The 25,112-nt window shown below is 39.5% G+C and overlaps 1 protein-coding gene across 1 annotated transcript in view; it reads left to right on the top strand.

Annotated features, from left to right (window-relative positions):
• Positions 1-25,112, top strand: part of LOC140187141 (protein shisa-6-like) — a 559,403-nt gene that overhangs the window by 44,615 nt on the left and 489,676 nt on the right. Inside the window, exon 3 of the mRNA XM_072242125.1 lies at positions 17,957-18,114. Within this exon, the coding sequence (XP_072098226.1) occupies positions 17,957-18,114 (158 nt within the window). The remainder of the gene's footprint in view (positions 1-17,956; positions 18,115-25,112) is intronic.

Here is a 25,112-nt window from a genome sequence, read left to right as displayed (position 1 = left end):
GAGCAGAGACAAAGGGTTTCCCTGCTTGTTAGACCAATTTACAGCTAAGAACCTCTACAATCATTATAAAGACTTCATTATTGCTTTTGTGCTGCTCAATCTAATTATTGAAAGACCATAGACAGTGTCGGTGAAGGAGGAGCATGCAGAATGAACCCTGAGAGATGTAAGACTCGGGCTCAAGAGTGACAGGATGAAGAAATAACGGATAAAGAAAACTGTCAGAAGAAGAAGATCACCAACCTCATCTACCAGTGGAACAGAGGCAATATGAGACTCCCTAACAGAGAGGAACTGCTGAACTAGAACATAGGACAATGCAGTATAGGAACAGATCTTTCAGCCTACAATATCCACAGCAAACTTCATGCCAAATTAAAAAAACAAAACTTATTCTTCCTGTACAGGGTCTATGACCCTTTATTCCTTGTACATTTATCTGTCTATCTGAAAGTCTCATAAATGACACTAATATACAGTACCTGGTTCCAACCCTTCTTCTAGCAGACCGTTCAAATAGAGACTGTACGTATCACTCTCTGTTAAAAAAAAACTTGATTTGCACGTGTCTTCTAAATTTACCCCCTCTCAACTTAAGTACATGTCCTCTGGTATTTGAATGTAGTTTCCAAGTCGGACAAAGTGATCTCTTCCAAGCTCTGACCCTCAATATCAAAGTAGCTTAACAAAGTATTCACAGAAGAAAGTTATTTAATCTTCTATATCAAGCAATCAAAAAATTGATACACTTAGCCTAACCCCACCTTCTGGTGTCAGCTCCATAGTGTTGCAGATCAGCTGTACACCCAACTACATCATAGAATGTGTTGAGGGTTTCTGCCTTTACAATCATATCAGGCAAAAATTCAAATCCATTCCATCTTCAGTATGAAAAATCATTTCTCTATTTCCTGTCAAATCTTTCTACTAATTATTTTAAATCTTTGTCATTTGATAAAGGTAACTTGTCCTTCCTATTTATGGTATCTAAGCTCCTCATAGTTTACTACCCCATCAAAGTCTTCTTTCAACCCCTCTTTGCCAAAGCAACTTACCCCAAGAGAACTTCAGCAGTTAATTCACCTGCTTCCAAGCATGCAAGTCCAGGACTTAGGCAAAGTGACCAGTGATTAATGGGATGTCCATTATTCTTTAGAAGTGGAGCTGGAACTCCACAGTGTTACAGAAGGAATCCTCCTCTATTAACATGTATCAGTCAGACCTGGAATGGGGATGATAATCACATTGATTTGGATGGGCTACCCAGCCCTGCAAGTTAGGTGGTAAAGGTAAATTTGTTGTTTATTTTTATTTTAGTTTTAATATCTTAATTACTTGTTAATGTCTGCAATATTTTGATTATAGAACTTTTTAAAGACAGCGATCTTATTAACTTTTCATTGTTTCTGAATATCAGACACTGTGGCACAACTAATCGAGCTGTTACTTCACAGCTCCACACACCTGAGTTAAATCCCGACCTCTAGATGGAGTTAGCATTTTCTCCCTATGTTCCAGTTCCTGCCATATCCAAAGGACATCCGGGTTGATAAGTGTAAGTTGCCCCTCATTGTAGATGAGTTGTAGAGTTGGGGGAAGATGTGTGGAGAATACAATAGGTAAGGATAGAATTAATGCAAAAACAATGTGTTTGGTAGTGAGTATGGATTTGGTGAGCTGAAAGGTCTATTTTCATGCTGTATCTTGGAAGGAAGAGAGACGGAGTGGCTCAGTGGCTATCAGAGTCCTGATGATAGGCAGATGATACTCCACATGAAACCCACTGACCACAGAGTCTTTACCATCCTCGGGCTAGTGCAGTGAGCTGCGTGTTATTTTGGCAGGGGTCATCTCATTTGGCCTTTAACATTTTGCTCAGATAAGTTTAGATCAGCTGGGATCAAATCCAGCTTGACTTGGCCAATTGTTATATCAAGTACGTTGCTTAAATCTTAGTGCAGATTCTTCCTTTCTGCTTAAAGGATTCCAACAGATTTGTCAGACATGGCCTCGTCTCTAGATAGAGTATTATTCCTGCCTTCATTATACTGTCTAATGTTTTAATTGCTGCGGATGTCAGAGTTATTGGGTTATAGTTCCCAAGGTTACCTTTATATCTTTTTCTATAAATTTAACATATTTGCTGTTCTTTAATCTTTGGACGGTAATCCTATTCTGAATGCACCTTTGGAAATGCTTACCATCTATGCTGGTTATTTGTCTGTATTTATGCCCAAAGCGCACCTCTCACCAGCTGTGGCACAGTTGGTAGTATCCACACATCTGGATCAGATGCGTTGTAGGTTAATTTTTCGCTCCAGTGAACAGTCTGAGTGATTTGTTTATTTACTTATTGAGATACAGCACGCAATATCTCTTTCTGGCCCTTCGAGCCATGCAATCCCAGCAATCCCCCAATTTACCCCTAGCCTAATCACAGGACAATGCACAACGACCAAGGGTTTCGGCCCGAAATGTCAACTGTACTCTTTTCCATAGATGTTGTCTGGCCTGCTGAGTTCCTCCAGCATTTTGTGTATGGTGCTCGGATTTCCAGCATCTGCAGACTTTCTCTTGTCAAATCAACTTCTTTTGGACCATTGGAGGAAACCAGAGCACCCAGAGGAAACCTGTGTGGTCACAGGGAAAACGTGCAAACTCTTTGTGAGCAGTGGTGGGAATTGAACCCTGATCGCTGGTACTATAAAGCATTGTGTTGATCACTACACTATCATGCCTGATGTCCCTTTGGATGTTGTGATTAATATAAGGCCTTGTGGCTTAAGGTGAATGTGGCATTATTTTAAAGAGTGGCAGGGTATTCTCTGATATCCTGGTTAATACTTATCTCCCAATTAATATCTCCAAAGCCATTTATCCAGCCATTGCCTTCAGCAGTTTACGAGTTTGCTGTGTGTAAATCGACGGCTACAGTACAATACAATACAATACAATACAAGAAGGGTTTCACATCAAAACGATTTAGTTGGAAAAGAAGCATAAGATAGATAGATAGATAGATAGACATACTTTATTGATCCCGAGGGAAATTGGGTTTCGTTACAGTTGCACCAACCAAGAATAGAGTATAATCCTGAGATCAGGAAAGCGATTACTTTCATGATTTTTTTGATTCAGCTTCTAATATCTTAATATTTACTCGTCTTGACAATTCTCTAATGTATGTACCTGTCATCTTAACAAAAAATGCATCAATGCAATGCAAATGAGGATTTTTAGATTTATGTCTATAAAGGTTCTCAGTCATCCAGGTTATTTTATATCAAGCAATAGTAAATCAAGGCAACTGGACTTGCTGTGTTGTCTACAAGATATTTTGCCACTCATCCAAGAAGCTTCTTCAATTCTAACCCATGGTCGGCAGTTTTCCAGTTTATAAACTCTATGAGTTGTTTAAAGGTATAGCAATCACATGAGGGTCGTTAAAAGTCATAGAGATAATGAGAGGTAATCTTTGCATGAGTGGAGGTGTGAACTGTTGTGGAGACGCTGGGGTAGAGATGTTAGGACTGCATTGTAAGTAGCTGATAAGTGGTGTCATACCCCACCCCCTCAATTCAGGGATGGGTTTTCCAATTTGGCAAAGATAGCTTCTTTAAACCCTCTTTCAATTTGCCTGTCCTCCCTGTCCAAAATGTGCACATTGTTATTATCATTATCAGTGAAATGACGGCAATGTTAGAAGCTATAGTAATTGTTCAAGCACCACTGTCACCTTGGGTACTGCGAGTGTGTTCCTGTAGTCTGACAAATCTAAAATGCCTGTTTCATGTTTAATGACATGCATATCAAATGTGTGCATTGTACTTGTGTGCATGGCGCATTTTAAAAACGCTGCAATAATTTCCTAAAACCTTGGGTTTCTAGCAGAAATTAGGTGACTGAAATTTTTAACAGTATAGATTCCTGCTGCCAGTATGACACAGGATTATTTACTGTCCTATTTGGGTGATAGTTATGGCTCAACGGTTGTATTCTCCATTCTGAATCAGAAGGTTATATGTCCCTAAACAAGGACTTGAACATAAACTGTGGCTAGCGTTGTATTATGACAGTGAAAGTAGTTCATTGGTAACAGGTCTATAGAGGTGGTAGAAAACATAAAACAATGTGTTTAAAAGACATTAGGCTGCTTTTTTTTGTTTGTTTGAGAAATAAAAGAAAACAGGAAGATTTTGCCTCAATGTCATACCACATGAATGAAGCCATAGGTTGAGTACTCAGTATTGTTCTCGACACCACATTACAGAAAGGACATGTTTACATTTTAGGTGTGGTAGATCGCACCACTGCTTGTAAGGAGTTTGAACATTCTCGCCATGACTGCTCCAGTTTTTCCGGGTGCTCTGGCTTCCTCCCACAGTCCAAAGACATACCAGTTGGCAGGTTAATTGGTCATTGTAACCTGTCCCGCAATTAGGCTAGGTTATATCGGGGAATGGCCGCGTCGCTTGGCTCAGCTCGAAGGGTCAGAATGGCCTATTTGTTCTGTACTGTATCCCAGTAAATAAATAAATAAATCACTAAGACTACTTACATCTCTGGAGTGAAAAATTAACCTACAAGGCTTCTGATTCAGATGTGTGGATACAACCAACTGAGCCACAGACTAGGATACCTAACTGTGGTATTTAAAGTTACGATTCCGCAAACAGAAATGATCTATTTCCCTTAACAAAAATCAAGGGAAAAAGAAAATCATTGAGAGGTTGATAGGAGGTTTGGAACAGCTTGAAGGGACTTAGAGCATAAAGCATATTTAAAATGTATTTGGATAACATACTTTAAAAAAAAGTATAACATGCAGAGCTGCACGCTAATGCTGAAAGGCAGAATAAGGTCAGGTAATATTTGACTGACGTAGACACAACGGGCCAAGTGCCTCCTTCTGTGCTGCAACTTTTCAATGGTCTAGTGTAAAGCACTTTGAAATGAGGTTGTGAGAAGTACTTTAAAAGCCAGGTCTTTTGATTGAGTAATAATGCATAAGTACATCAAATCCATTTAAATTTGGGAGCTGATAAAATGTTGATTTTCAAAGTTATGAAAGATAAACTGATCTCCCAACAGCAAAAAAATACCAAAACATGGAACCAGGCAATCATGGGGAGTTTGCTAGAAGTATATAGCACATTGAAGAAAGAAAAATATATATATTGCTCGTGGAAATATGACTATTAATAATATCAATTAACATATTAAGTTCTAGAAATTCCTTGGTCTACTTCTCCAGATGATTTCGTATTTTTATATGAAGCATTGTTATTCCCTATCATCATGTATGCTTACCACTTTTAATGCAGGTGACTTTTGGATTTTCACACAATCTATCTCTTGTAAATGGTCTTAAGTCACTCTACCAGATTCAAAACCGAGCAAGCCTTAGTTTACTTCATTGCTCTATACCAAGATGCAGAAGGTAACTCCACCAATTTATACCTGCAATTTAGACTGACATTTTCATCCAGTTTATCTAGTAAACCTGGTATCTCCTCCTCCTCCTCCTCCTTCATTACAGTTAAACAGGTATAACTTTTATTCTCTTGCAGTTTGTGGTAATACTGTGTGTTATTCTGATTTCATGCTGGCACTTTGCAAAGCCCCTTCAGTTATGGCTGGTTCATTCTTTTTAAAGTCCACATTTGATCTCTTCAATTTTTATCAATTTTCTCTTTTGATTCCATGTTTTCTTCCTCAGTCATTCACTAGTTATCCACGTGCTTCCTGTTCCATGGTGTGGGTTTTGCTAAATTCTGGCATATTGAAAGCTGCTATTCTTGAAAGAACACAAGAAAATAGCCAGAGTAGGCCACTAAGCCTGCTCCACCATTCAAAATGATCATGGCTGATATATGCTAGACTAAACTATTCTCTGTGTCAGTTCCACATAAACCTCAATTTCTCAAACTATCAAATATTTATCTACTGTAACTTGTACCCAAAGTATAATTAGTGATCTGGCCTTAGCCACTCTCAGGAACAGAGGATTCAACAGATTCACAACTCTCTAAGAAAATAAATTTCTATGTATCTAAGTTTGAAATTATCAGCCCCTTATTTTGAAACTATGGCTCCGTGTTTGTGACACTGCCCCTATTACCACAGTTTTCTTTCCCTTCTTATTGGAAGATATATTAAAAACTTATTATGGGACACCACTACATCGACCAGTTTTCAGTATTTCTCCAGATAATGATCACTTCCCTGTTCAAAATGGCTCAATTCAGGAAATGAACAGGGAGGGAAATCAGATCTCAGCTCTTGTCAGGCAAATTCCTACTGGTAGTACTTTGTTTTTGGCCAGAAGGTTGTAGTTCAAGTGCTGCCCAGACTTGAGCATAAAGCTTTGGACTGGAACACCAATGGAGTACTGTAGGACTACTGTACTGTCCTTTCTGCTGTCATATGGATGAGGAATCAAATCTAGACTCTCCTATTAGATGAAATGTAAAAATATCTCCAGCTGCTTTTTCAAAGAGAAGTCAAATTATTCCTTATGTTATCCTGAAATTGATATCATAACACTGGATTATCAGTGCATTATAAAGTTATTACTTGTGGGAATATCTGTGTGGAACAAATGATCTCCAGGTATTTCTTCAGATTCCAACATCTGCAGTCTCTTGTGCTCTACATTCCATGTGCAAACGGTTGCTATACTTCTGTATTAGAACAGTGATTACTCCAAAAAGCAACTGAGTTTAGAAAGTTTTGAGTTGTAACAAATGATTGCAAGTGCTTCTTGAATCATATTCTTCGATTCCCTTTACTGCAAGATCCCACAATGAGCTAATGGAGCAGGTAATAAGAAGTGGATAACATGGAACTGAAGAAGATTGGAAATGTTTCTCCTTCTTTCAGCATTATCAGAAGACTTTTTTTTAGCCATATGAACTGGCATTGTCTTCAGTTTAATATGAAAAACATCTCCAAAAATTTAAATGCATTGATCTAATCATTGATTAGATCTTAAACCCAGAGCATTGTCATCAGATATAAGAATATTAGTAACTGAACAGAGTTGCATGGTGTATATAAACAAACTATAAGACCGAAAACCCATAAGGGATAGGAAAAACAGAAATAGGCCATTCAGCCCATAAAGTCTACTCCGCCATTTCATTATGGTTGATTCATTTTCCCTCACACCTATTCTCCTGCCTTCTCCCTGTAATCTTTCATACTTTAACCAATCAAGAACCTTTCAACCTCCGCTTTAGATACATGCAATGACCTGGAAACCACTACTGTCTGTGGCAATGAATTCCACCTCACCATCCACTGGCTAAAGAAATTCCTCCTCATCTCCATTCTAAATGGACATCCCTCTATTATAAGGTTTTTGTCCTGTTCCTAGATTACCCCATAATGGGAAACATACTTTCCTCATCCACTCTATCTAGGCCTTTCAACATACAATAGGTTTTACTGAGATCACTCCCCCATTCTTCTAAATTCCAGTGAGTACAGACCCTGAGCCATCAAAAGCACCTCATGGGATAACCCTTTCATTCCCCGAGATATGCTCGTGAACCCCCTCTGAACCCTCTCCAATATCAGTAAATCCTTTCTTAGATAAAGGGCCCAAAACTGCTCACAGTACTCCAAATGAGGCCTCACCAGTGTCTTATAATGTTGCAACATTACATCCTTGCTTTAATATTCTGGTCCTCTTAAAATGAATGCTAACATTGCATTTGCCTTCTCAACCTGCAAGTTAAACTGTAGGGAATCCTGCGCAAGGACCCCAAGTCCCTTTGCACCTCAGATTTTTGAGTGCATTGACCATGCACTTCCTGTCATTGTCTTCTCTTTGCTACTTCATTGCCCATTCTCCTAATCTGTGTAAGTCCTAAGTCCTTCTGCAGCCTTCCTGCTTCCTCAACACTACCTGCCCCTCCACCTATCTTTGTATCGTCTACAAACTTGGCCACAAAGCCATCAATTCCATCATTGACATAGTGTAAACATAAATGGTCCCAATGTCGACCTCTGCAGACCACTACTAGTCACTGGCAACCAACAGAAGAAGGTTCATCTATTTCCAATCTTTGCCTCCCGCCAATCAGCCAATCCTGTATCTATGTCAGTACCTTTCCTGTAATACTGTGGGCTCTTAATTTGTTCAGCAGTTACCCAATAATGTTAGCTTGAATCTGTATGGTAGCATAGGGTAACAACTACTCACAGATTCCATTTAAGTGAGACCTAGGGCTTTGAAAATTACTTTTACCCCTTGGCCATTTTAGTCTCTGATCATTCAGCTAGATATTCAATTTGTCTCCTGAGGTCCAAGATGCAGTAATATCTTGTCTTAATAAAAAAAAAAATCAGATGTTTAGCAAATTCAAAAGTTTGGCAAACTACAACAACCTTCAAAAGAGGCATTGCTTTAAAAGGTGAATTTCAAATTGAAAACCATTTCCAAAATAGCACATGTTTGATTGAAAAAAGGTTTCCAAAACAGTGCATCTTTGATTCTGTTTGAATGGCTGTTCCATTCACAATTGAATTATTAAAAATTGCCATTAAGTGGTAATTGCAAGGCCTTGTATAGGTAAGTATGGTTTAAAATTATTTCACTGATTCTTCATTATGGCAACAATTCTGTTCCTTCTGAATGGGTTATAAAAACACATTCTTATTAATCAGCATACAAAAGTGCAAACTTCTAGACAGTTTTCAGTTCACACATCTAACTGCATGTTGCTACCCTCTTGATCATTCGTATTATTCACAGAAATAAATGTCTCACCAGTGATTCTGACTTTCTTGAACTCTGTAACAGTGGTATTCCTTCAGCACCAACTGCCTCCCACACATTTCAGAAAGATCACAGAATCTCATCACACATTTCAGAAGAAAGTAAGAATTGCTAGATGAAAAAAGTTATCTCTTTCATCTTGTACCATATTATAATATAAAATCATGACAGAGTTATTGATTATGACAAAATCACTATAAATTGTTCTCCAACAGATTCGGAAATAAAGTGAGAAAACACTTTGTGAATCATAGTTCCAAAGTCACATATTTTTTCTCACTTATCACAAATTTAACACTCAATCACTAACATAATTGCTATGATTTTTCAGCATTTGTGTTGATAGATTTTGGAAGATTCTCTTGTCAATTAGGAAGTTCGGAAAATCAAAGTTCAAAGGAAGTGTATTATTAAAATACATATATATCACCATATGCAACCCCGAGATTCATTTTCTTGCAGGCATTCACAGTAGATACAAGAAAACAGAATAGAATTAATGAAAGGCTGCATCCAACAAGCCGGACAAGTACCAATGTGCAAAAGATAGCAGACTGCCAATACAAAAAGGAAAAACAATAAATAGATAGATAAATAGATTGACAGATAAATAGCTAGATAGATAAATGAATAAATAAATAGATAAATAAATAAGTAGATAAATAAATAAATAAATTGATTAATTAATTAATAAGCAAGCAACCTGAGCTGAAGAGTCCTTGAAAATGAGTCCATATGCTATGGGAACAGTTCAGTGAGGAGGTAAATGAAGTTATCCCTCTGGTTCAAGAGCTTGATGGCTGAGGGGTAGTAACTTCCTGAACCTGGTTGTGTGGGTCTTAAGGCGTCTGTATCTCCTTCCTGATGGTGGCAGTGAGAAGAGACCATGGCCTGGATGGTGGGGGTCCTTGATGACTGATGCTACTTTCCTGTAGATGTGCTCTATGGAAGGAAGGGCTTTACCTGTGTTGGACTGGGCTGTTTACACCACTTGGTTCCCCAGCTCATCAGGTTAGTTCCTGGCTGCAATTGCTGGTGCAGCCCATTGAATCCATCTGCAGAGAAAATTTTTTCTGGTGTTTGATTTGGTGTTTTTTTTTATCAGTGGGTTGTGTTTTTTTAATTTTATATTTAGAAGTGTGATTATTTTTTAAAATGTATGAATTATTTATTTCATTTGCAATAAGTTTAATCCTGAAAAATGCTGATGCTTTGAGAGATGGCAGTCTGTTGGACATTGCCACCTGTCAAAGACTATCAGAGGAGTTTTCTGGGCAGAGCTTGTTCTAGACCATCGAGATCACTCTGAGGCCCTCCACTACTCACGTGCTTGTCAACAAGGTCAGTCCTTTACAACTAGTTAAGATACCCTTAGGGAATGGGAATCTGAAATGCAGGTATGGACAAACCAAAATGTAGGTAAAATCCATGCAAAATCCTACACAAGTTAACATCATAATTAACTCCCTTCAGGTAAAGTCTCTGTCTTCTGGATCTGCTGTTCTGGAACAGCATAGTTTACATGATCAGCAATCAAAACAGCAATTACTTCACCTCTTTGACTGACAACATCTGCTTATGGGGTAGTTTTCAATTGTGATTAGAATGCTCCACAGTCTTCTGAGGCTGATTGCAACATTTCTATATAGGTACAGCATCATTTCATAAACTGAGCTCTACACTGACCTTTGAGTTGATCCCAATATCTATTTACTTTCTAATTATTGAGCATAATTGTAAAGCCTTCAGTTTTTTATAAACCTGGATCCCTCAATCTCTTACATTTGCCATTCATCTTATTTCTTCAAGTTTAAGCAGAAGACCTTAATCATTTTACATTTCTATTCATTGAAGTTTGCATGTTACTGGTCTACCCACCCAATTTTCAGATATATTCAAATTTGTCCATTCTTTGCTGATGTTTCTTTAATCATTAGCTTGGTTTAACCACAATGCTCTTGTTCTGTAGTTTCAGAACATTTAGAAAGATATTGAACAAAAGAGGTGCTAATATAGACCCCTGTGGGATCTTAGTAGTAACATTCTGGAGTTTGGTGACAATTTCAGGCTCCAGGCTTTTCTGGTCATCTAATTTTGAATCTATTCTTAAATATTTCCACTAACTCTTGCTTTATTTATTTGTAATATTAAATATTCTTGAGGAATCGTAAATACATTCAAATTAGATTTGTAAAGCTGGTATAATGCAGAATTCATGAAACCTCAGAAGCAGTCTTTCATGATTTCGCTTCTGTTCAGGAGCTACATAATCTTAAATGATAGGTTTATTTAGCTTCACATAACATCTCTCTTTGTCCAGTCCTCAGGCACTTCTTGAGTACTTGGTGATTTCTTCAGAGGTGGTGTTAAGTTATTTAGATGGCTCCTTTATTTCCTGAAGGATACCCTTCTGTACATTCCACCCCCTGAGGGTTATGTTCCTTTTCAACAGTCATGTTAGCAGTGTGAATAATGTTACCACTTATTCAGCAGTAGCCTCTGCGTCCCTTTCAAGATCAATAAATTAACTGCCTCCTTCCTGCGAAGGCAAGGTGGAAAACGATGAAATATATTTAGAATTTACGTGACATCACGTGTTCCAACTTGAACCCATTTTCAGTTCTCTCTCTCTAACCTTGCCTTTCCTTGATAAAACTAAGCTGTTTTACTTTCGCACCCTTCTTTTCTCCTTGCCATGCCATATTCAACTTTTTCCTTTTCTCTTTTGATGCCATTTTTATACTTCAGTTGTGCTTTTGGTGTTGAATGTGACTGGAATTCCAGTTTTGTTTGTAGGTTTAAATATTTTATTTCCTCTTTGTGCTGATAGGTAGTGTTGTTCAAATGCAGCACTTAAGCTTGGTACCTGCCTTTACTTGCGTTTCGTTTCACTCCGAGGGAGACTGGATATCAGAGAAGTTGATGAGTGACACTAGGAGAAGCTGCTTTTCCTTTCCGTTTTACCTGGGTATTTCATAGTAAATTTTAAAAAAAGTCCAAGAACTAAAGGTGAAGTAATACAATTCAAATAAAAGCAGTTACATTTGTACAGATAGCAGCTGCAAAGTACCTAAAATGAGGATAGCTCCTTTTTTGTGTAAATTGATCGAGAGAGAGAAAGGCCATCACCAGGCAAAGTATTTCTAAGAATAGTAATTAATTACTCATCCATTGAGAGCATTATTCATATTGCCTTATGTTTTAGATCCTTGTAAGGTGAATAGGGAGACATCAAATCAGCTGGGAGCATAGCAAGGTTCACAGGTGCATGTCTAATGAATAATAGCTACGTTTGAGGAAGGCTCCCAAAGGAGGAAAGGGAGCAAAGCTCAAAGTCAAGTAACAAGACAGAATGCATTGTTAATTTCTATTCATAAAAGCAAAATGAACAATTCACCATTTGTGTTCAGAGGGAAAAAGAGGCTTGCCAAATCCAAAAGTTATTGCAGAATTGTTGAACAACATAGAAAAAAAAAATCTGCTTGTGATGTTTAAGAAACACTTGATTTCTGCTGGAAGCAATTGCTCCAAGAAGGGAAGCTGAGACTAGTAGGAACTTTGGCTTTTTGCTCTTCATTCCCTCTCCTGACAACTGTCTATCCATGATGCATGCAGAGCAAAGGAGGCTTATAAAGTGGAGAGAATAAAAGAAAGACTTACAGTTCATGGAGGAACATGAGTGAATTTAACCCTGCCAAGCAATATGAACAAAAGTTGGCAAAGTGTGAGAATATAGAACTGACCAGCTTTAAAAGCATAAGAAAAATATGATCTTCACAATTTAAAAAAATTCAGGCATGACTAGTTCCTTTGCCTCCCACACAGAAAGACAACAAGAGTCAGGAAAGTGCGGGCGGGGGTGGGGGGGAGCGTAGAATAGAGCAGTGGGTGTAGAGTTTGTAAGACAAGCAGAAATCAGTTAGTATGTGAATTTGACGAGGGCCAAAGCTAATTGCATGTGAACCTGACAGACTCGAGTAGATAATTTATCAATAAGCATTTGTGAAGAATCAAACCAAGAAAACATAGGGAACAAGAGAAAATCTGCAGAGGCTGGAAATCCAAGCAACACACACAAAATGCTGGAAGAACTCAGCAGGCCAGGCAGCACCTAGGAAGAGTACAGTCAACCTCTCGGGCCGAGACCCTTCGGCAGGATGCATAGTGACACACCTTCCCTCCACCTTATAATTCTGCTGTCTCCTTGTTTCAATTCATATGAATGGTCTCAACCTCAGATGTTGACTATGCACTTCCCTCCACAGATGTTGCCTGTTCAAGTGTGTTTTTCCAACATCTCAAGTATTGAACTTAGTAGCGAAGTTTCCAGGATGGGAACTTTACGAGAGAGCATGCTCCCAGTTGATCAGATTATCTTCTATACATCTTATCAACAAACTAAAAACCAAATTAAAATACACATATGAAGGCTCACACTACATTAAGAAAAGAACACTTTGAAATAAGCTAAATAATCAAAGTTGGAAATAACAAGGGGAAATTTATAATTGATCATCGTAAATTTTTCTGTGATTAGGCTAGGGTTAAATCAGCGATTACCGGGCTGGAGGGCTTGTTCTGCACGATATCTCAAAAAATAAATAAACTAACTGCAGGAAACACTACTGGTAAAAGACGTGAGAGAACAAGCAAATATACAAGCACAGGCCTGGCCACTTACCAGAATGATCAATACAAGTTAGCCATGGAGCAAAGATGCACTGCATCAAAAGCATACCGGGTAGAGTGAAATCAAAGTATCCAGAACATGAGAGTGGGTTTAAAATCAAGTGTAAATGGGTCAGGGAGCTTAACCTACGCATATCATAATGGAAACGAAAGAATAGATATTAGTTACTGCCAATATTTCCTAATGAAATGAAGTTAACAAAGATCCAAAGCTTGAAAGGGGAAATACCTAATATCAATCACTTCCAACAAAATCAAGTTGTCTGCAAGGAACATTGATTGCAATCACAATTTATTGAACAATGGCTTGGAATCTGTACAATCATTTCTCTCCAATGAAATATTCACTGATGAAAGGTCATCAACTTGAAATGTTAACCCTGTTTCTCTCTTTGCTGATTATGTTTGAGATGTTGACTGTTCCTTTTTAATTTTCTTTGTGTTGTGCAGGAATATTATTTCTGAGCTAGTTGCCTAGCACAAAAATTGTTCCTACCGTGCTTGTGTTGATAGCTATTGGAGAAATAAGCAAGCAGGTCCGTGTTGCCTGTCAACAGCTAAGATATCAAGAGCTGTTAAAGTGATGGAACTTTTGGAATACTATATTCTTACACTTGTAGGAAGGGGCAAGATGCTATCTTTAAATTTATGTCTGTACTTAGAGCTGCCATAAGTAACTATATAACATGGAGAATAGTTTCATTGTAAATTGGTTTTAATTATAGGAAATGAGTGACTGTCAGATGAAATGAAAAGTATTTTTAAGTGAAAGATTAGCACAATAATGCTAATCAAATGAAAGATATGGACAGACTGTCACAGTCAGCATTGTTTTGCTGCAGGTTCAGCATTAACATAAGTGCGGATATAGGCCTCCGTTAGTCTCATGAGACCATGGATTTGCACCTTGGAAGGTTTCCAGGGCGTAGGCCTGGGCAAGGTTGTATGGAAGACCAGCAATTGCCCATGCTGCAAGTCTCCTCTCTCCACGCCACCGATGTTGTCCAAGGGAAGGGCATTAGGACCCATACAGCTTGGCATCGGTGTCGTCGCAGAGCAATGTGTGGTAAAGTGCCTTGCACAAGGACACATACGCTGCTTCAGCCAAGGCTCGAACTAGTGACCTTTGAATCACTAGACGAACGCCTTAACCACTTGGGCATGCGCAGATACGATGTAAACAAAATGGTAAATAGTGAAAAGTGAATTCATTAACTAAAGAAGAGAATTGGCACGTGTAGTATGTCACAATGATTTGTTTCTAGGGATGTTCACCCCGTCTTTCATACCAACTCCACTTACACTGTCATCCCTTGCCTCCATTCCCCTTAAGCCTTCTGTGGTCATGAATAAGCAGCTGTCCAAACTCTGTAGCTATGGTTTAGGTCTACAGGTCAGAAGTCACACCTGAATAGCTATTTAGAAATAGGAGCTGCTACAAACTAAGCAATAAAGCCTGTGCTCTTTCATTTTCCATTTTTTTTATCTTCCATGACTTTTTGACTTCCATAATTCTCATTACCTCCTACACCACCCAACCAAATCTTGGAAAATTCCCCATTTTCTAGGCTCCAAACTTTTAAAGTTGCTTGCCAATTGGTGCATAAAGGTTATTTTTTAAATAAATAAAGCTACATTAGAAGTGAGGTGAATCATGTTTCTTCCTCTAAATCAGGATGTCTGAGAATCCAATCATCTGATCCATTGTTTATCTGTGCTCAGTAACAAAGTTTGTACAGGACAGTGGGTGAGATTACTCATGGATAGTTTGTGTTCAGCAGAAGCACCGCTTGCAAGTGTAGCCTTTACAATATGTATGAGGTTTGGTCAGAATTAACTGTAGCCCTGGGTCATAGAAGCCAGTTCTGGGAAAATTACTCCTGGTTGGTGTTCTTTCACCTCAAAACGAATCCGCCTCCCCTAAATCAGAAGCACACTCCTCATCACTGGCAGCCGAAAGCTGTCATCCTCTGATTGCTTGACCTGATATTTGAACTCTAGTCACAGTTTCACAACTTGCAACCATAATGCCCCCCCCAACCCAATAGTTCTAATATGCGATTCATTCCCAGAACAATGATGTATCTATGTGACTTTACTTGCTGCATAATGGTGGGAAGCATGAAGAAAACTTATCAATACAATGTGTCTGATGGTCGATGCTTAGCATTAATGCTAACATATGATGGATTTACTGGGCTGTAGTATTTCGCAGCAGTTGAGTGTTGAATAATGCATTCATCGGCCTGAAATCCCAATGAATTCAAGAGATTGTTTTAAGTCATTAAAAGTTTTTTAAACAATTAATATACTACATATAATGACATGGAGACACAAGATTCTGCAAATTCTGGCAATCTTCAGCAACAGAAACAAAATGCTGAAGGAACTTATCAGCTCAGCCAGAACCAGTGGAAGGAACTAAACAGTCACTGTTTGAGGCTGAGACCCTTCATCAGACCTATTGAGTTCCTCCAGCATCGTGTGTGTGTTGCTTAATAAATATAACAACTCATTACTCAACAAAATTGCAAGTATTGGTCCAGAGTTCTTTAATGTTCGCAAAACACCTGCGTATTGGTATTAGTTTATTATTGCAGTAAGATCAGAAGCGATAAGAGCAGAAATAGGCTATTTGGTCCATTGAGTCTGCTCTGCCACTTTATCATGGTTGATCCATTTTCCTTCTCAACCCCATTCTCCTCCCTTCTCTCCATAATCTTTCACATCCCGACTAATCAAAAACCGAGCAAACTCTGCCTTAAATACACCAAATGCCTTGGCCTCCACAGCTGTCTGTGGCAACAAATTCCACAGATTCACAAACACAAAATACTCTGCAGATGCTGGGGTCAAAGCAACACTCACAACACGCTGGAGGAACTCAGCAGGTCGGGCAGCATCTGTGGAAACGATCAGTCAACGTTTCGGGCCGGAACCCTTCGTCAGGACTGAAGAGGGAAGGGGCAGAGGCCCTATAAAGAGGGTGGGAAGGGGAAGGCTGGTAGGTGCCAGGTGAAAGACCAGTAAGAGGAAAGATAAAGGGTTGGGGGAGAGGAAGCAGGGAGGAGATAGGCAGGAAAGGTGAAGAAAGAATAGGGGAAAACACAATGGGTAGCAGAAGGAGGCGGAACCATGAGGGAGGTGATAGGCAGCTGGGGGAGGGGATAGAGTGAAATAGGGATAGAGGAAGGGAGGAGGAGGGAATTACCGGAAGTTGGAGAATTCTATGTTCATACCAAGGGCTGGAGACTACCTAGATGGCATATGAGGTGTTGCTCCTCCAACCTGAGCTTAGCCTCATCATAGCAGTAGAGGAGGCCATGTATGGACATATCCGAATGGGAATGGGAAGCAGAGTTGAAGTGAGTGGCAACTGGGAGATCCTGTCTGTTGTGGCGGATGGAGCGGAGGTGCTTGATGAAGTGGTCCTCCAATCTGCGTCGGGTTTCACTGATGTAGAGGAGGCTGCACCGGGAGCACCGGATGCAATAGATGACCCCAACAGACTCACAAGTGAAGTGTTGTCTCACCTGGAAGGACTGTTTGGGGCCCTGAATGGTGACCACCCCACCAGCCTTCGGATCCAGCACATTATCCTCCGCAACTTCCGCCACCTTCAACAGGACCCCACCACTAAGCACATCTTCCCCTCTCCACTTTCCGTAGGGACCGGTCCCTTTGCGACTCCCTGATCCACACGTCCCTCCCCACGGATCTCCCACCGAGCACTTATCCCTGTAAGCGTAAGTGCTACACCTGTCCCTACACCTCCTCTCTTGCCACCATTCAGGGCCCCAAACAGTCTTTCCAGGTGAGGCAACACTTCACTTGTGAGTCTGTTGGGGTCAGCTATCGCATCCGGTGCTGTGTCCTGGCGAGCGGAGCGAACCCTGAGCGGGGGCTTGGGACCCGGTGGAGTTCAGAGGAGATCAAATGGTGGAAAGTGGATATTGCGTGAGCTCCAATGAATTATTTGTGCACATACTGAATAAAGATATAGTAGCACCTTTCTAAAATTTTATATTTTGGTTCTCTACTAACCCCATAGTTCAAGTAAGAATTATAAAATCTTATTTATTTAACCGCATCCCGTGTATGGCTTGTCATTACGGGGTACTGATTTGAAACAGGGGACACATCACACAGTTTTCAACCAGACGAGAGTTCTAAGGTTTGGCTGGGCAGCGGGTAATCACCCAGAGATCACGCCACCAGGCAAAGTGAGTGTTACATATAAATTCTTGATTTCCCAATCTACCTCACCAGAGATGATCTGCACTGTACCTGTACCTTTACTGCACTTTCTCTATAACCTCATAACAAGAAGTAGTTTATGTGATTTCAAAGCCTCTGCATTTTCTGGCCATTGGGAGAGGACAGAAGAGAAAGTGATTGAAATGAACTTGATTCTGTTGACTGTTTGTTATGACATAAAGGCACTGTACTTTTTCTCAATGCTTTTTAAATGGAATTTCACAGGGCCCTGGCAGATATTTTACGAAACCAGGGACCAATCCCAGTACCACACTTCGAGAGGGAGAATATGACAGCAATAGATGGATCACCCAAGGATAGCTCGCCTGTCAGAACCACCAAAAACCATTTTACGCCAGTTCGAACATCCAAGGGTAATCATGGTAAGTCAAACTTCATCTAGAGACTGGGTTTTTATGTTTTTCATGACTTCATCTTTCATTGTGACAATAAATTTCTGCTTGGTGCAGAAGCTCTCTAAGACACTTCATTCACGTACTATGTAATAAACTAGACCTAGATCAGAGCAAGGTAAGTCGAAAACCTAAATCAGCAATAAAATCTGAACACATTTGATTTTTTTTCATCATTATGGCTGTTAGACATTGATAAGATTGAATATGACAACCATTAGAAGACTAATAACTGAGACAGATCAGTTATATACCTGGAGGAGTATTACATATAACTGTCTGACACATGGGCAGAGTTGTGCTGTCAAGTAGCTGTTTCTCATTTTTGGAGTTGGCAGTTGATAAGGTCCTTCTTCTTAATCTGATGTGATTGATAATCACGCAAGCATTAAAAACACCAGTGAGCCGCCCAGCATTTTCATTATCCCCCATTCCAGATAAGTTTCCAGGCTGGAGATTGTCTTGCGGCTTCAGTACAGCACAGATATGTGCTGGGTTATTTGACCTATTGAGTCCATTCTGACTCTACATAAGAGCAGTCCAACCAATTCCATTCCCTCAATCTCTCTCCACAGCCCAAAATCATTTTCAAAATATTGAAGAAAGGACCTCCAGAGAACAATGAAATTGATGCATCTACTGTATTGTTTTTGTTTGGATTTGACTCTGGTGTAAATTAGCTGCTGCCATAATACTTGCTTCATTCCTCTGATTTCCTAATTCTCAATGCCATATTGATTTTAGTTCAACTTTCACCATTCTCAACGACCCGTATCCTTTTTTTTTTGGCCATTGCATCACAAATAGAGCAGAGCAGGACAGATAAAGGGCCTTCAGCCCAGAATATCTCTGCCAAACATGATGCCGAATTAAGCTAATTCTCCTCTACTTCTACTTGAGCCAGATCCTTCGTTTCTTGCATATTCGTGTGTCTGTGTCACAGGCTCTTTAATGCCATTCTTATATCTGCATCCATAACTACCCCAGTGACCCATACCAGACAGTAAAAAAAACTGTGTAAAAAAAAAATCTGGCAAACACATCTCTTTTAAATTTCCCCCATTCAGCTTTAATGCATGTCCTCGAGTACTTGACATTTCTACCCTTTGGAAAAGACTCTGACTGACTACTCTATCTACGCCTTTCATAATATTATAACTTCCTGTCAGGTCACCCCTCAGCTTCCAAGGCTCCCAAGTCTAAGCTCTCCTTGTAGCTCATACTTTCATGGAGGCCACACCCTTATAAGCCTTTTTTGCACCCTTTTCAAAGTATTGACATCTTTCCTGTAATGGGGCAACCAGAATTGCGCACAGTGTTCCAAGTGCAACATAACTGAAGTTTTATTAGTTGTAACCTTACTTCCAGACTCTTATACTCAATGCCCTGACTAGTAAAGACACTTGCATTACTTTGCATTCATTGCTTTGATTGCTTAAATCTATCTACCACCTGTTATGGTACTTGCATTTGGGGCAGCAATGAAGGTCCTCCATCTCTGGCGGTGTTCAGGGTTTCTTTCATTGTGTCAGTAGATTGGTTTTCACAAACAGGACAAAATTTGCAGATGCTGCAAATTCAAGCAATACACACAAAGTGCTGAAGGAACTCAGCAGGCCAGGCAGCATCTATGTAAAAAGGGGCAGTGGATGTTTCGGCTTTTACTTTTTTTCCGTAGATCATGCCTGGCCTGCTGAGTTCCTCCAGCATTTTCTGAGTGTAGTTTGGTTTTCACTACTGTCATTCATGCAGGTTCTGGATGGAGACTCAGGAATACCATCGCACTCAGATGTAGAAGAATTCTTCAGTAACAGTTTTGTTTTACCCAGTCAGGGTTGTTAGCACTGAGCTGAGTCCCCGAACCTGGAGGACGGGTGCACCACTCTCAGTCTGGCCTCTACCCTTTGATCTGTTTTTTGTTTGATCTTTGATCCTACCAAGAGCCAAAGCATCAAGCTCTGACTGCAGCCAACATAGATATGCGGGTCATTGAGACACACAAGCCTCCAAACCCTGTGACAAGGAATTGCCTCAATATTAAGCCATAATGATACCTCGCTTTTAGTGATGTGATCTAAAAATTGGATGCACATGACAATAAAAGTAGTGTTTTGGGTTTTATGTTCGGAATCAGTCTTCCATAATAAATTGCCATTTTCTAATTGATGGACATAGTAAGTATGACGATGACGGTTTGACTATGATGTAATCGTAATTTGGTGGATTATAGTGTTCTGAGGTTGAACAAAACACTTGCTTATCAGGAGTTGGCAACACTTCTTAAGGGGAATAATTAGGAGACATTACTTATGAAAGACCATCGCTATTTATCAACAAAACACAAGATTGGCTATTAATAACTGACCTGCATTTCAGCACTGGCCTGCGTGATCATCTTCCAGAGCTTAAAGAGTCAATGATACCTCACATTGTCAACTTTTCCTCAGTGATAAGTTCTTTCTCCCTTTCCCAGTTCCAAAAATAAAGCTCTGTCATTCTCAGTTTGCACACCTTGCATTTCCAAATTCTAAGCTCCTGGAGAACATAGAGAAGGCTGTGCCTGAACTAAATGAAAATCAATGAAGAAAATGGGTTATAAAGCTCTCCTTGTACTTCATGAATCTGAATTCAGATATTATATACAGTCTGCTTCCACCATAAGAGCTAAGTGTTAATGTAGGTTTTAACAGAGATGAGCAAATCAGAAAAAGCAATCCTTCATTCAATGTTAAGTTAACATGAAACTGATCCAAGAATAAACAGGATATTGGGGTAGGGAACTAGCGTTGTGACAGAAACTCACTGCTATTGTGGCTCTGAGATTAGTGTTACGGTGCTGTATTGAGGCAAAATGACTGAAGATTTGTTCTCCACCTCTGTATCATATTTAAGGTCATTCTTGGAGACTAATTCAATGAAATTTAGATGTAAAACCAAACTCTTTTTTGATAAAGGACACTTCTTTGGAACTTAGATTTCATGGTCATTTTCTTCAGCAGTATGCAATTGAAAATCAATATATCTCCGAGATTTCCATGTTTTCAAACAAGGCAAATGGGGAATTCAACTGAACGTCTTTAACTTTGAATCCCCATGCTGACCCTGGTATAAATTCTGTGTTGGAAGCACATGGTACCATTCTTTGTACAGTGAATCATGCAAAGCAAGGGAATTTGGACCATTCTACCCAGGGAAAATAGATCATAGGATAGTCCCAGGAGAACGGTATTCACCAAGATACATCCTTGGAAGTCTGTAGGTGAGTATCGTAGTTGTCTATGTTTTCAGGAGTTCAACCCATACTGAGAAGTTTCTATGACACCCCTTATCTAACTGTCTTTCCATTCCATGACATGAAGTCAATCCTTTCCCACATTCCTCCTCCACTGCCATTTCTGACAACCTTTCCCATATTGATGCCTGTGCTTCCAGTCGATATCTCCTTCCCCTCATCAGCAATGGCCACCCCCTGATTATCTCTCCAAAAATTTCTCCAGCCTCCTCCAAATCCCAATGCCTTTGACTGGCTGGTGACATTTCTCCAATTTATAAGCTGTGCTCAGACATCAATTCCAACATCTAACTGGTCTTTTACTCTGAAAATGGGCCTGACCTCTCAAGCCTTGCATCAGAAGAAAAACACTGGATACATTTTCATCCAGGTGAAATTGTAATACTCAATAGCCTGAAAGCGAGGTCTCAGGCCATAAGATCATAACATAGAGGAACAGAACTAGGCCATTCAGCCCATCAAATCTGTTCTGCCTTTAAACCATGGGTGATTTATTTTCAACTCCATTGCCCAGTCGTTTCACATAACCCTTTACCTTCTTACCAATCAAGAACCTATCAAATTTACCCTTAAATACACTCAATTGTTTGGCTTCCACTGCCCTCTGTGGCAATGAATTCCACAGATTCACCACTCTCAGGCCGCAGTCTCAGGTCAATGTTGATGCAGTGAGATTGCGTCAGTTTCTGTGCTAATGCATTTTCATCTTTCTGGCACATCTTTGAGAGTGGACTAGAAATTCAGGGCATTGTATTTAATTATTGTAAATAGAATAGATTCTTGGGAGTTTGAGTTTTACTCAGTATTGTTAACCTTTGCAGTTTTATGAAGGCATGTAATACAGTTGCCAATACAATTTAGTATATACTTGCTTCCATTAGGCCACACTAGTAGGTTTCAGAAAAGGAATAGACCATTGAGACCCTCAGGGCTTTCTATCAGTTCAAGCAGGTCATAGTTCAGATGCAACAAACTCCATTAACCCATTAGTTTTCAATATCCTTCAGCTTACTTTCTATTGATTTTAGTTTTGGAAAGGTCAATTGACACAACAACAATAATCATTTTTGGGCAGATTTCTATCATTTTTGGTGTTTCATAATTTGATTCTGAAATATCAATGACCATGTTCATGCCTTCTTATCCTTCCTTTATGTACCCCGTTAAATCATTTTACCAGTTTACTGAGTCACTTTTAAGAAAAATTTAGCACATTGATGCAACCTCACACAAGTTAATCCTTTAGGTGTGAACAATTCTGTTATAGCTTCCCTGAGGCCAATATGTCTTTCCTTGCATTTAATGGTAAATACTACAGTAAATAGAATATTTCTGGTGGTTTGTCTAAGGCATATCTTCCTCCTCTTTTTATTCAAGGCTCTTTGAGAGAAAGTCTTGTTCTTTAACCTTTGTATTTAGAACTTAAACATCTCTAAAAATGCCACATCTCTCACCATCTAGAATATAGGAGAGATCTGTCTTTATGAGTTTAAAGGGTATGACCACACATTTTCCTACATTAAACTGCATCTGCCACTGTAGTCTTCATTTTCAAGTCCTTTCTCATTCCGTATTCTTTTTTTCAGAATTGGAATCAGGTTCATTATCACTGATATACAGTAGGTCATGAAATTTGTTGTTTTTGGTGGCAGTACAATACAATACATAAAATATACTCTAAATTATAATAAGAAATATGAAATATAAATATATGCAAAGAGAGAGAGAGATATAGTGTTCATTCAGAAAGCTGATGGCATAGGGAATGGAACTGTTCCTAAAACATTTATTGTGCATATTCAGGCTCCTGCACCTCCTCTTTGATGAAGAGAGCACGTTCTGGGTGGTGGGAATCCTTAATGTCGGACGCCGCCTTTTTGAGCCATCGCTTTTTGAAGATGTCCTCAATGCTGGGGAGACTAATGCCCATTGTGGGCTGGCCGAATTTACAAACTTGTGCAGCTGTTTCTGATCCTGTGCAGTGGTCCCTCCAGACCAGATAGTGATGCAACAAGTTAGAATGTTGTTCACGGTACATCTGTAGAACTTTGCTAGAGTCTTTGGTAACATACCAAATCTTCTCAAACTCCCAAAGAAAGGCAGCCACTATATTATGAAGAAGGAATGCCTCCTCAATAAGAAATACTGGGTGTTGCCTTGACTCCATTGTCCTGAAGTCAGCAATCAATTCTTTGGTGTTACTGACATTGAGCTCAAGGTTATTGTTGCAACACCATCAACTAGCCGATCTGTCTCACTCCTGTACCATCATGATCATTCCCATATGAGATTCTACTGACAATGCTGCACCCTCAGCAAATTTATAGGTAGCATTTGACCTGTGCCTAGCCGCACAATAATTGGTATAGAGACAGTAGAGCAGTGAGCTAAGCACACATTTTTGAGGTGTGTTGGTGTTGATTGTCACTGAGCAGGAATTTTTATTTCTGATCTGCATTGACTGTTGTCTCCTAATGAGGAAGTTAAGGATCCAGATTCTGAGGGAGGTACAAAGGCCCAGGTTTCAAGCTTATTGATTAGTACCGAAGGGGCGATTGTGTTTAACACTGATCAACAATCAGCAGCCTGACAGTAGGTGTTGTTGTTGTCCAGGTAGTCCAAGGCTTAGTGGAGAGCCAATGAGATTACATCCACTGTAGACCTATAGACCTATTGTGGCGGTAGGCAAATTGCTGCAGACCGAAGTCCTTCTAGCCACGATTAACCTATTTATTTCTTATTTATTTTGATTTATCCTATTTATGTTGAAGCATCACTTCGTACCAGTGGTAAATATAGGTGTTGTTACACCTCTTTTCTGTTTCTTCATCCTCACTTTAATAAGGAGTCGGCCATTTATGATGAAGTTGCAGAAAAATTTCCTCAGTTTGCAGGTGCTGAAGATTTGAAAATTTTTAATCCAGGAAGGTCATGATCGATTGATTTATTTCCAAATATTAATGGGAATGAGGATCATGATGAAAAGTGATAGTGAGGTGGAACGGAACCGTGAATTGATGGATGGTGGAAGGGCCAAATGGTCGACTGCTGCTTTTATTTCTTCTGTTCCTAAATACATGGAAGGCAGAAGCCCAGTGTAAATCCACATGTTACACCTAGGTATTTGGAAAATGACCTCCTTATTCCTACCATCCAAACATTTACATATGAATATATCAACCGCAGATGCTGGAATCTGGAGCAACAAACGAAGTGCTGGAAGAACAAAGGGCCAGGCAGTATCAGTGGAGAGAAATGGGTTGTCAACATTTCAGATTAACGAAAGACAGAGGGGAAGAAGCTAGTGTAAAAATGTCAAGTGAAAGGGTGGAGCAAGAATACAGTTAGTGTGCATTTGTTTTCTAATAACTTATCATTTGGAACCTTATCGAATGCCTTTTCCAAGTCCATATAGAGAAAAAATTATTGATACCTGCATATATTTGGGTGACCTGCTCTGAAAAGCCAGCTAAATTAGTGAAACCTGACCTTGCTTTCACAATTCATATTGACTGTCTTGCCCTAAATGTTCAGTCATTCTATCCCTAATGATAGAGTCCAATAACTTTCCCACAATTTAGCACTGCAGCGTGAACACAGAATTCAATGACCCATTTATAAATTACACTCTTAATATATTGCAAAAATAGGTTATAGAATTTCACTTGGAAGCATA

Source organism: Mobula birostris, chromosome 24, assembly GCF_030028105.1.
Source record: "Mobula birostris isolate sMobBir1 chromosome 24, sMobBir1.hap1, whole genome shotgun sequence".
Classification (NCBI taxonomy): domain Eukaryota; kingdom Metazoa; phylum Chordata; class Chondrichthyes; order Myliobatiformes; family Myliobatidae; genus Mobula; species Mobula birostris.
The sequence above is the reverse complement of the archived record's forward strand: the minus strand, read 5'-3'. Positions and strand labels throughout refer to the sequence as shown.